The following is a 13,772-nucleotide window of genomic DNA, read 5'->3' on the forward strand; positions in this document are numbered from 1 at the left end:
ACATACATACATTCTGGCAAGGCTGCAGTGGGAGTGGGGGTCTATAATGCTTGTGGCAATGTAAATCAGTTCAGTCCCCACAAAAATCGGTATAAAGGTTCCGTGACAAGTTAAAAATAGTTACCATATGATCCAACTATACCACTCTTTGATATATAGCTAAATAAAGTCCACATACTGTAAGGATACCTGTATACTCATGTTTATTGAGGTAGTTCATGACAATAAGATATGGAACCAAAGATGTTCCATATAGATGTCCATCAATAGATGAATGGATAAAGGAAATGTGGCATATATACACAATGGAGTATTATCCTGCCACAAAGGACAACAAAATTTTGTCATTTGCAGGAAAATAAATATAAAGATCAACATGTTCAGTGAAATAAACCAGACTCAGAAAGACAAGTATCACATGTTCTCCCTAATATGTGGAATCTGAAACAGATGACATAAAAGTAGAAGGGAGACTATTATTAGAAAAGAGGAAAGGAATAAGAGGAGAGGGGTATTAAGGAAACAGAGAGATGGATACAGTCAAAATATATTATACAAAATGAAACTCAATATTTTGTAAAATTAATAGGCACTAATAAAAAAAAATAGTATACAAAAGTGTACCAAATAGGGCTGGGAATTTGGCTCAGTGGTGCTATACCTGCCTGGCAAGCACAAGGTCCTAAGATCGATCCCTGGTACCAAAAAAACCCCCAAAAATCAAAAAAAGGGTAGAAAATAAAAGAACAAGGGAAATATAACATTCAGAAAAACTAACATAGCTTTATTAAATCAGAAAAAGTAGATGCCATGGCAGAAAACATTACTAAAGATAGAGACGTATACATCAAAATAAGTACACTTCAGAAGTATGCTTCATAAGGAGATGGATCTTTCTGAAATGGGACGGGGACCAACACATGGAGGGAGGGTAGAGGAAATAGATGGAATGAAAAGACATTAAGATGTGTTCTGTACATGTGCTAACCCCACACAAGAAATGTGATGCATGGCAAACACGTACTAATAAATTTTTTTTAAAGTATACTTCATAAACACTGTATAACTTTTATTTGCCATTGCTCTGTCTCCCTGGCACAGTACACTGGCCAATGGCTGACCTTCCCCTATGTCTCTTGAACTTTTAACGTCTATAAATAATGGCCCTTTGACTAGAAAGATACAACAATTCTAAATATCTGTATACTTACAACATAGCTCCAAAATGCATAGAGAAAATTGGCACAATAACTCGGAAAAGCAGACAAATCCACAATCATGTGCAAGATTTTCAAAAAATTTATTAACTGATAGAACAAGCAGACAAAAAATAAGAATATGAAATGAGATGTTACCCTTAATAAGCCTAACCTAATTACTACATATAACCCAACCTAATTAATACATTGTACACAAAGACTACAGGGTAAACACTATACTAACTCGATTGTGGTTTTCTACAAAATAAGTAAACATCATACATAATGGTGAAATCTTGCTTTCCCATTGCTTAGGGCATGGTGGTGCATGCACCGTGAAAGGCTGCGGCAGGAGGACTCCAAGTTTGAGTCTAACCTATGCAACTTAACAACATAGTGAGACCCTAACATAAAAATTTAAAAATTTTTTAAATTTTAAAAATTACAAAAGGGCTGGAGATGTAGTTCACTATGAAAGCCCTGGGCTCAACCCCACCAAAAGCATAAATAAGGACCAAAATGGATGATATTGAGAAGAAGAAAATGTTCAAATGGGAAGGAGAACAAGGGAGGGGGCAAGGGCAAGGGAAGGAAGAAAAAAGGAGAAAAAAGCAAATAGAAGGGAAAAAAATGGAAACAAAGCTTTTGTAAATAAAGAGGGGAAGTAAGGTTGAAAGAAGGGGAGGGGGAGGGGGGCAAAAGAAGAATCAAGATATATCGTGTACAGATTCCCTAGGATGAATGTGATTATTGTTTGTATCAAAAGTGTATCAATAAAATTAAGTTTTAGAAAAAACTTTCTCATTGGGATCAGAAACAAGAATGACTGCTCTCAGGGCTCAATATAACATCTCAGGCATCTATTTAATATCTTACTGGAGGGCCTAGCTAGTTACTATAAGGAAAGAAAATAAAAGAAAGAAGAAAAGAAACAAAACACGCTTACGTTGTATTTTTATTTTTTAATATCACTCGTACACTTCAGGCTCCAGTTGACAAGCCATGAGAAAGGATTACAGTAGAAATAAGTTTCAAAGACTTCTTCAGTTTTTTAAAAATGCTTTCTTATTTTGAATCCAAAAGAATTAGACTTGAGAGAAGTATGAATTGAACCCAAAGGTATCAAACTGTATTCCTACTGATGATTTTGTTTCATTACACAACAGTGCCATATTCCAAGAAACCAAATATTTTTGTGATAACCACTTGAGAGCCCATTTGGAGTGGTGTATGACTCCTGATGTTCTTGCTTATGAGTCGATTGTTTTCAGAATTTCATTTATTATTTAAACCTCAGAATGGAAGGAAGGAATCTGGAACAACAGATTGAAATTGGATGGACATTTCCAAGAACCCACAGCATCATCCTCTAGGGAATGCCTTGAGGAAAGGCACAAATTTCCACTCATATTTTTACCCCTGGCAATCTTCTGATAGCCCTTTCTATGGTCCAATTATAGGCCATTTATATATGACAATTATTAACTAAATATTTTTATTTACATAAAATGATTATCTTAAAACTGTAGTTATTATTCCAGAGCCTTATTTACAATTGATGATGGTGGGGTATGCTAGGCTACCCATATTGCCCCTTTTTCCTTTAGTGCTTTATAAATATAGAAATTTATTTATAACCATATCAACATAAGAATATGTAAGGGTATGGCTATAAAACTACAGCTCCCCCAAATATAGCAGGCTAAAATAAATCTCACCCTGCCCTACCCTACCCCTCTTCCCATCTATAAGTCTATTACTCATGTTAACACCATGCTGGGCTAACCTCTCCATTCCACAAGTGTGTTGAGTCTTCTATGCCTAACTGCACTCTCACTTCATTCTAGAACCAGACAGCAAATTCAAGAATATTTTTTCCATGCTACTGATGACTTCTAGTTACAAGGAAGCTCAATCTCTACCTTGAGCCCCTTTACTCCCCTTCACTCCATCCCTGAGGAGACAAAATCATCTGATTTGTAATTATAGAAAATATAACAGAATATAAGGCTCAGCTACACTATCTTTCTCAGGAGCTTTCTCCCCAGTCAGTGCAACCAGCTATAATATAAATGTGAGGTTCATTATTAGAAGCCCAACTTGGCTAAGACTTGAAATACAGCTATCCAAATGTTGTCTACCTGGAAGAGAGATGATTATTTTGGTCTTCATCTTCATCTTGGTTCATTTCTAATCTTGTACAGAACCTCAACTCTGTACAGAAGGGAGCTTCTTCAGTTACTTCTACACTAATTTCTCTCTTTCAGTAGAGCATTCCTGAGTATAGTGGGCTTTGACAGTATCTTCCCTTATTAATATAATGTAACATTTATTATGTTTCACTTATTATCACCTTGAGTACTTGTCAATACGTCTGTGCATTCCTTGTCATTAAGTTCTTTTTTTTTTTTTTTTTTTTTTGGTACTGGGGATCAAACTTAGGACCTTGTGCTGGTGAGGCAAGTGGTGGAACCACTGAGCTAAATCCCCAGCCCTGTAAGTTATTTTTGAATAGGAAATGTGTTCTCTACTTATTTATAAGTTTCTACTTATTTATATTCTACACAGGATTTAAGGCATTCAGTAAGTTGATTATTTGAAAAATATTTCTAATAATTATTTGAAACAATTCAATATTTTCCACCTGGAATTTAAATGTAATACAATTGATCACAAAGTTGTAAGCATCTTATTTATTTTATAGGGATGAGAAATAAAGTATCCTTAATAATTAAAAATTCACACATTATTCTTCTTTTAGCAGATCTTTATAAAATTAAATGCAGATTTTCTAGCTGCAGAAAAATGTCATAAGCTGAACTGTATTTAGCTTTCTTCCCTCACACAGAGTTCCTAAAATAGTGTTATCTTCATTTTATTAACGATGGCACAGAATAGGCTATCTATTGCTCTGTTGATCAAAATAAAGAAAATTTAATCAAAATGGTCTGAGAAAACATTATTTTTACTTTCCAAAGTTTATTAAAAATCAAAGAATAGAAAAACTTTACATAAAAATATGTCAATTTTGAGAGGAGAAAAAATTAGAGCTAGGAAAATTATGAAATTCCAAAGGGTCAAGAAAAAATATAACCAACTATAGAATTTAGACCAGAATAAGCAGTAAAAAATGGGGTCTAGCACAATAGCTTTGCATTCAAGTTAGACACAGTGGGAATGTGCTAGAGCTGTCCTATTTCTGGGAATGAGCATGTGTCTAAGAACTTACAGGGCTGTTCAGCATCTATTCCAGCTTGCAACTTACAAAGTTTTAAAAAATATTCTTTTCTTTTTTTGGTAAGATTGAAACATCAAGAAATAATTCTGATATTTTGGATGGGCTCAAAGGACAATGTAGTTAAGGTATAAAGGTGGTCTTAGCTACCACTCACTTTATAGAATTTAGAACTTCCTACTGGTGTATGTAGTAAAGTTCTATATAATTGCTATGTTAGTGAGGCAAAAGTACAGTTTTCTCTCTATATTGTGGAAGATGGATTACGGGACCCCCGTAAGTATCAAAATCTAAAGATGCTTGTCTCTTATGAAAAATGGCATAATATTTACATGTAACCTATGCATATTCTCCCATATATTTTAAATCACCTCTAAATTATTTATAATACTTAATGTGGCCAGTTGTGGTGGGACACACCTGTAATCCCAGCACTCAGGTGGATGAGGCAGGAGAGAAATTAAGAGTTTGAGCCCAGCCTGGGCAACTTAGCAAGTTCAAGGCCAGCCTGGTCTACAGAGAAAGACTCTGTCTCAAAAAGCCCCCCCCCACAAATATATTACTTATTATACTAGTGCAATGCAAATGCTATGAGAATAGTTCTTACACTGTATTGTTTAGGGAATGAAAAAAGTCCATCCATATTCAGCACAGTACAAATCCATTTTTTTCTTTCAAATACAGCATTTTCCATACACAGTGGGTTGAATCTGCTGATGTGGAATCTGAGGATACAAAGCAATGATGGTGTAGATGATAAAATATAGAAGCTAAAAAAGGGATTCTAAGGTCAGTATACATGTCATTTTGCAGAACTAGCATTTCTTGGCCCAAGAGGGGGAAAAAAGGCCATTTCTCCCTAACAGATTTCTAAGGTTCAACAATATGAACTGAAGACAAAATAATAGCAGTAATAGCAGCTTTTTATTGGACACTTACTGTTGTCAGGCACTGTGCTTATGTTTACTGTCTGACATATTCCTCTGAGGTGTACTGCTATTATTTCCAGTCTGCAGATCACGATGCTGAAGCTTAAGAAGTTATGTGTGTTGACATTTTTCATTGTCTGATATCTAGTCCCTTTTCTTCTTTGCATTAAAAAAAAGTTATTCTGCCAGGTATGGTGGTGCACACCTGTGATCCCAGCACTCAGGAGGCTGAGGTAGCAAGATCACTGAGAGTTCGAGGCCAACCTATGTTGCACAGTGAATTCAAGGCCACCCTGAACTACACAGCAAGACCCTGTCTCAAAACAAAAGTTATTTTTGCCAAGTGTGGTAGTGCATGCCAGTAGTAAGGAGGCTGGGGCAAGACTGCTCTGAGTTTGAGGGCAGCCTGCGCTACTCTATCTCAAAAATAAAGTTTATTTCATCTTATTTTTCAGGGAGATAATGTGTTCATTCCTAGAAAGCAGTGATTTGCCGAAGTCAACAATGGCAGTCTTGTTTGCCCGGGTAGTCCCTGCTTTCCCAGACTCACTTCCTCCTGGTGGAGGTGGCTATGTGACCCACAGAAGTATGCTGGAGATTTCTAGGGAAATCTTTCCTTCCTATCAGGAGATAAATGTGGCCAGTGCCACTCTTCTTTCTCTCTCAAATGTGATTGTAATAGCTGGGGCCACAGTAACCATCTTTTGATCAGAGGGGAATGACCTAAAAACTCTCAGAAAGACCCTGTGTTGTCAGGCTGCTGGATAAATGAAGTCACTATGGACCACTAGACTTTAATACATGATAAACATAAAAACGTATAAATCAATATGACAGGGGCTTCTATTATTCATAGGCAAATACAATCCTGACTCGATTTTGTGGAAACAAATATAAGATGCGGAAATTGTCAATGACAGATTTTACAAAAGAAATTAATATTTATTGCATACCTACTAGATGTGGAGAACTCTAAGAATGCAAACATCAAAGATAAATAAAACTAATTTCTTGCCTTCAAGAGTTAGTAATATTTCAAGTAATATTCTCTATGTAAAGCTAATAGAGTACTAGCAGATTGGATAAATGTTGAGGGTGCTAGAATAAAAGAATGAAGAAAAATATGCAGAATTAAACTTAGGCAAGTAAATCCTCCCAGGGAGTGATTGTAGAGATATGAACTGGTAAAGAGAAGGGCCTGAGGTAGGCCCACCTGGGCTGCTTCTCTGGCCTGGTCTCCCTTGAAGGCTCACGATGTGCTCCATCCCGCACCACAGGGAAATGGGGCAATCGGTGGGAAAAAGTGAAAGAGCAACTTAGGCTCTAAGGCTTTGGCTGAATTTGAAGAAAAAAATGAATGAAAATTGAAAGAAAACTAGAAAAGCACAGGGAGAAGTCATTAAGTGAAAATGAGGGATCAGAAAGAAGAAAGAAATCCAGTAGGTTCTTCACATTCTGAAGATGAAGAAAAGAAGCAAGCAGAAAAGAGAAAGAAAAAGAACCACTTGCATAAATCTGAAAGCTCCACGTCAGAAACTGAATCAGACTGTAAGGATAGTTTTGTTTTTTGTTTTTTTGGTACTGGGGATCGAACTGGGGTCCTTGCGCTGGCGAGGCTAGGGGCGGAACCTAAATCCCTTTGGGCTGGGGATTTAGCCCAGCGGTTCCGCCCCCTGCCTCCCTGGCTCAATCATCCGAGTTAGATCCCCAGTACTAAAAAAAGAAAAAAAAAAAAATGTATCCTGAATTATCACCTTTATCGTTTGAGTCCCTGCCAGCATCAGATTTTATTAAAGAGGTATGAGCAAAAAAGAAAAGCAATGAAAAACAAGAAAAAGCCACAGAAAAACAAAAACAAAACGCATAATAAACACAGTAAGAAGAAAAAGAAGGCAGCTGGTTCAAGTTCTGACTAACCATAACATTAACAAAAAATTCGTATGAAGAAAGTACAACGTCTAAGGAAACTGGACTGTGAGAATTATGGTATATTTACTAAAAGGCATGAATTTTCTTGTTTTTATAATTGTTCCAGGATCTATTCAGTAGCCAGCCACTCAAATGCCACTGTGTGAAAGGGCCATAATTGTTGCCTGCTGCTGGAACATCTACTTTTCCTCCTCCAGTGCGTGATGACCCCAGGAGATAATACACTGCAGTCATACTGGTGGTAAGATATTTGGGATAAAGCTAATATTTCTGACTAGAAGTATCTAATGATAAATCAAAAGAAATTGAATCTGGATACATCTTTAAGATGTAATCAGAAAAGACCAGATGACTCCTAGTAAATCTTTTTTTTCAATGTTTTAAAAATAAATTGGTAGAAAAGTGACAAGATTACAGGCCATTTGATGTTATTTATACATTGAACAGAAAAAGTAAAAATGAGGAAGATGTTTGCTTAAAACTAGCAAGTGTATTTATGTGCTTCACTAGAATAAAAAGTCTAATAATGAAACACCAGTTACAAAAGAGGCAGGGAAGAAAGATGTAGGCCTTAAAAGGACACCAGAGGACTTTGCGTTTATTTATACTGGTAAATTTATATAGGTAACAATGAACTAAGGAAGATATTTATAGAAAGCCATATGACTGAATATTGTATGGTTAACTACCTTAGCATAAACTGAAGCCAATACCAGCCCAGCTGGAAGCTTCCTGCGATGGACCTAGAACAGGGTCAAAGGGGAAGAACTAAGAGTAATTAACACAGAGAAGAAATCTGCAGCACTTTAGGGTTACTGTGTATGGGCAGATAAAAGGAGTCAAAATTACACCCAATTACCTGTCTAACTAGAAATTTCAAGAAAGAAATGATGAATTTTGTACTAAAACTGCCTGGATAGCTGAGGGGGAAAAAAGACAACTTCTGAAGATTACTTGCAAATCCTATTTGAATGCTACCCTAGAAAAACAGACACTATCTTTTAATTTTTAGTTTACAAAGAAAATTCCTTTCCATTGTCTTTGGTAAACACTTGATAGTGTTAGAACTTAACACCTGATGACTTATTCTCCTTTTACCAATGTTACTCTCTTTGACTTCAAGCTTCATATCCATTAACATGTGATTCTTATAAACTCTAACAGTGGAAAAACAAACAGCTGGGTGAACTCTCCGTTTCAGGCTTTTGGATACTTTGCTTCTTGGTAAGTGATCAGTATTTTGATACTCCCGTAGTAATAACAGGAAATGATCTGTTAAAATCTGGATCTCCAGCTACAGATGAATGCCAGTGTAAAGAGGAGAGGTAGTCTCCAAACAAAGTCTATGAAAACAGTTTGGATAATTATTTCTAAGACCACAGGGAGAGAGTAGTAATATGCACTCAACACTGGAAAAGTGAATGCACAGAAAAACATCTTAGACTTATAGTCATTGCTGAATTACATCAGAGAAAAACTATTGCTACAAACTTGGCAATTTTGACTGAGATGGCAAATGCTAGAACATCAATAGTATTTCTGTTAAAATACCATTCCCTGAAATTAAAATTCACTCCAGAAAAGTTTCAGAAGTAGGCAGAACAATTCTAAATTAGTCTAATTGTAAGTCTGCTTCTTCTTTCCAAAATAAGAAGCTGGTTCTATTCACCAGAAAAGATAAAAGAAGACACACAATGGTAGTGGAGATAGTCTTGGAATAAAGCTAGGGTATTTTCATATAAAACTTAAAAAGATTGGTTAAAAGTATTAAAAATAACTTCCTGTATGAAAGTGCCATGGATTATAACATTTTCTTAGATTTATAGTACAGAGTTTTCCAATTAATCAGGCTTAATATTTTTCCTGTTAATATTATTATGGAAAATTAATAAACTAATCAGCAAGAACTTCTCCTTCACCACTTTCCACCCTGCAAGGTCTTCTAGGTACAATGGAAAAAAAACACCCAACAGACATGTCACACAGAGAGCTTCCTTGTAGAAGGTTGGTAAACAGTCTGACACAGTAAAAATTTTCCAGCACCATACCTCGAGGAGTCACAGCAAAAGTCAAGAAACCCAGAACAATCTGGGCAAAAGAAGATAATCTTGGTTAAAAGATCTACAGAGCAAAAATATTCTCATATAACTGTAATTACATAAATTATATTCTCTAATGTCTCAATGTAATATATTTTGAAAATTTCTCTTAAAAAGCTAGTTACCTAAATAAAACTAATAACCTAGAACACAATTAAAATAATAAACATATTTTTCTAGTTATGAATTGTATACCAATAACAATTTCCTAAATTAAAAATAGGTAAATTAAATAAATCATATATATTTCATCCTGTACTAAACAGTAATAATGACTAAAAGGACAGAAGTCATAGTATCTAAAATTGTCTTTCAAGATTTGCCTGTTTTAATCATTGAACACTTTCAAACAAGAATAAATGTATAAAACATCACTTGGTTCTGAATATACAAATCATGTTACTCTAATTGTTACTAATATAAAAACAATGATAGTCTGGATTCAATAATAGGCTTAAAATGTGAAAAACTGGCTGATATATCAAATAGTCTTTCAAAAATTATACCTTTCTACAATGTCTTCTTTAGCTTCACCTCTATCTTCCTAAGAATTAAATTCTCCTTTCTCCTCTATACTTTTTTCAACCCATTAGAGATCTTAGACTTTCTAGATTCTTATTTAGTTGGTCAGAGAGCTTTTCCTAGTACACTATAAATAACTGGAAAGCAAACTGGACATCAGATTTATCTTGGTTTCCTTATTATATCTAATTCAATTCCCAAAATCTAGGCACACACAAATCAGCTGTGCTGTGACTGTTTAATTTAAAATTCCACAACTTTTCATAGTTTTGTATAACACTATTTCCTCACATAATAACCTGATTTATACCTAGATTACATGGGAAATCAAATTTTTTAATCTTATAACCACAGTTTTTACAATACTAAAAAGCATTTATTTGCAAATGAATCACTGAATTTTCTGCCACTGTTATTGTTACAACAGCTTTTCCAATCTGTTTTTTATTCTCAGGCCTCATATAATAAAAAATGTACGAACTTCAAATCTGGCATCTTTTAGGCAATTCCTACTTGAGTTACATAAAATAAGCTATTTATAAATCAGCTTTATTGAGGTATAATTCATATACAATATACTGCATATATTTAAAATATACAAGTTCATGACTTTCAGCAAATGTATACAGTTGTGAAACCATTGTTATCATCAGGATAATGAACATTCCCATTATCCACCAAAGTAGTCCATTCCTTCTCTCTACTCCTATCTTACAGAATCACTGCTCTACTTTGTCACTTTAGATGTCTGTATTTTCTGGAATTTTACTTTAAAATGAATCATATATATGTACTCTATTTATACAGCTTTTTCCTCTTAATAAAATTATTTTGTGAGGGCTGGGGATTTAGCTCAGCAAATGCAAGGTCCTGAGTTTGATCCCTGGTACAAAAAAAATTACTTTGTGAATTCATCCATGTTTTTGCACATATGAACAGTTCAATCATTTTTTATTGGTAAGCACTACTTCATTATATGGATATACTTTAATTTCTTTATACATTCTCTTGTTGATCCAGATTTGAGTTGCTTCCAGAAAGTTTTGAAGTATCAACTGAACATCTTCAATCTGAAAATCCAAAATCTGAAATTTTTTCAGATTTGGCACTGATGTGGTGCCAAAAAAAGATAATTTTACACCTGACCTCACATGACAGGTCATAATGGAAACTCAGGCACACTAAAAATACTGTATAAAATTACCTGTGCATAAGGTGTATACGACATATAAATGATTTTCATGTTTAGAAATTTGGATTTTTATTCTTAAAATATCCCACTATGTATATGTAAATATTTCAAAATCCAAAAATCCAAAGCACTTCAGAGCCTAAGCATTATGGATAAAGGATACTAAACCTGTATTGCAAATAAAGCTGCTATGAACATTCATGTATAAATTTTTATATGGACATGTACGCTCTTTACTCTGGCAAATATAAAGGAATAGAATGGCTGGGTCACATATCTTCCTTGGTGAAGTATCTGTTCAAATCTTTTGCTCATTTTTTAATTGGATTTTTTTTTCTTTTTACTGCTAAGTTGTAAGAGTTCACTGTATAGTCTAGGTACATATCTCTGTCAAATATACAATGTGCTTCCCCGCCCCCAGCGCTTGGGCCAAAGCCCAGGATCTTGCACGTGCTAAAGTGCTTTACTACTGAGTTACACCCTTGTCCCAATATAATACACATTTTAAAAAATGAAATGTGGGCTAGCCATGTTGTTTAGTGGTAGGGTGCACACTTAGCATGAGACCCCGAGTTTGATCTCCAGCACCATGCACACAAAAAGTGAAATGCTACTGCTTTATATAACTATACTTTGTTACTATAACACATGGTCTATCTGCATTTAAAATTATCCTTGTAATAAGAAGCATTACCTCCATAATCCTCAGCCACAAAATTTTCTCATGCCCAGTAAGATGGTTAGTCAGCTGATACATGAAAAATATGGAAAGGGTGTAAAAGTAGAAAACATACAGGTTTTCTCAACATTTTTCTTCATCATTCCTGATTTTAAGAGTCTCTTAGCAAACTCCTAGTAGTAGGAGATAAATGCTAGGATCATGTAGATAATGGTTAATCATCCTCCCCTCTTCTTTTAAGCAAGCTTTAAATAAGCAGAACATTCTTATGAATACAACCTCTTATACTTTATAAGAACTAAATTTATTTCTCTTAAACCAAGATCCTGCTGTTTTCAGGACTATTAAGCATCAATCCTTAGTGTGTATTTCTATTCTCATTTCCTCCATTCTCTCCATTTCCTTTAGTTCCCCACATGTGTTTTCCTTCCATCCTTTCTTCCTTGCTGCCCAACAACCCACATCTATCTCTATTCAATTTGGTGATTTCAAATATGTTTTGACCACCAACTTTTGCTGACCCTATAAATCAATTACCATGCTTTTTACTTCAAAGAGAACAAAACAAAAATAATAAAACTCTCTCTGGAGCTCATAGGAAGAACAAAATTTTTGATGAATGGACAAGTAAAACAATTTTTCCAATAGTATCCAAATAGTACTGTGCAGAATAAGATAAACACACTATTTTTTTTTAACTTTCTTATTTCAGACTATGTAAACCCAGCAATGCATGAATCACCAAGCAATCCTTTCCAGTGAATCTGGGGAAGTCCTGTGGCTCAATAACCATCCTCCCAAAGGTAACAGATATGAGGGGGGAAAAGAATATGGAATTAACTACTGATTTTAAACCATTCGCTTTAAACCTTTGTAAAGAGTTATTTCATATATTTACAAGCTTTCACAGGATATATTATACTCAGGGAATGCTAAGATGTCAGAGACAAATTTGAAACTAACTCTGTCACTAGAATTGAGATAAACCACAGATGATCTAGCAATATCCAACACAATATTGTCAGGATATACACAACCCTAAGGTTATAAGTATTTCATGGAAGTATATGAAACAATTAATTATATCCCCACAATCAGTTGGGTTCTTATCAGACACACAATGTTAAATTCAATTTGAAAAGATGCAATATTTAAAAAGATTCAACATTTTAAAAATAATATTAAGTGAAATAAATCAGACTCACAAGCCTAAATATAACATAATTTCTCTTATATAGGAAACACAACATGTAAATAAAGATAAAAATAGATAACAGGAAAAAGGAAAATAGATCCTTTGCAAAAGGAAAGGAGACTAAGAGAGGGACAAGGGCAGGGGGGAGATGAGGGGAGGGGATGAAAAAAGAATTAAGATGTTCGTGTGTATACATCAACTCCCCATGAGGAATGTCATCACTATGTACTATGAACATGTACCTATAAAAAATAAGAAATTAAAAAGAAAACCTCTGTATATATCTTGAAATTTTCAGTTCAACTAGTTTTAATACAAGAAAATATGACTGGCTTTAAATTTCCTTTAGTAATACAAAATCTGTGAGCTTTATCATATGTTGAAGAAAACAGACAATATGACCCAAAATTGATTTATTTATCAAAGTAAAATACTTTTAAACATATATAAAATTGAAAAATAACTGATATTTTTTCAATAAAGATATCTATATCAGATTATATCAATATCTAATGAGACGATAAAACATGTTTAATCACTTTTACTCCATTTTAAAGTCACCTTATTGAACGATACATCATAAAATCAATAGTTGTACACCTAGGAAATTTACCAATAGAGCTCTCTTCCACTGGTGTGTATATTTTAATCTGTCTCATGTGGGTGTCTCTTCCATTTTGGTGATTGGCTAGAACAGCAATCTGTATCATGAATGTGCGCGTTGGCTTCTTGTGATTATCAGTTAAGGGAACGTGAATCCAGCCACTTGGTTCCACCAATTCAAGTTGCTGAT

The 13,772-nt window shown here is 34.5% G+C and overlaps 1 protein-coding gene across 6 annotated transcripts in view; it reads right to left on the bottom strand.

The window, feature by feature from the left end:
* Positions 1–3,595: 3,595 nt before the first annotated feature.
* The window catches only part of Anapc10 (anaphase promoting complex subunit 10), a 76,997-nt gene continuing 66,820 nt past the window's right edge, over positions 3,596–13,772 (bottom strand). For all 6 annotated transcript variants that reach the window (XM_021247692.2, XM_021247689.2, XM_021247691.2 and 3 more), the window contains one exon: positions 3,596–13,767. In XM_021247692.2, the coding sequence (XP_021103351.1) occupies positions 13,537–13,767 (231 nt within the window). In that variant the 3' untranslated portion in view covers positions 3,596–13,536. The remainder of the gene's footprint in view (positions 13,768–13,772) is intronic.

This window comes from Heterocephalus glaber, unplaced genomic scaffold (genome assembly GCF_053883595.1).
Source record: "Heterocephalus glaber isolate CG9 unplaced genomic scaffold, H.glaber_assembly_v1.0 deba00001587, whole genome shotgun sequence".
NCBI lineage: Eukaryota > Metazoa > Chordata > Mammalia > Rodentia > Bathyergidae > Heterocephalus > Heterocephalus glaber.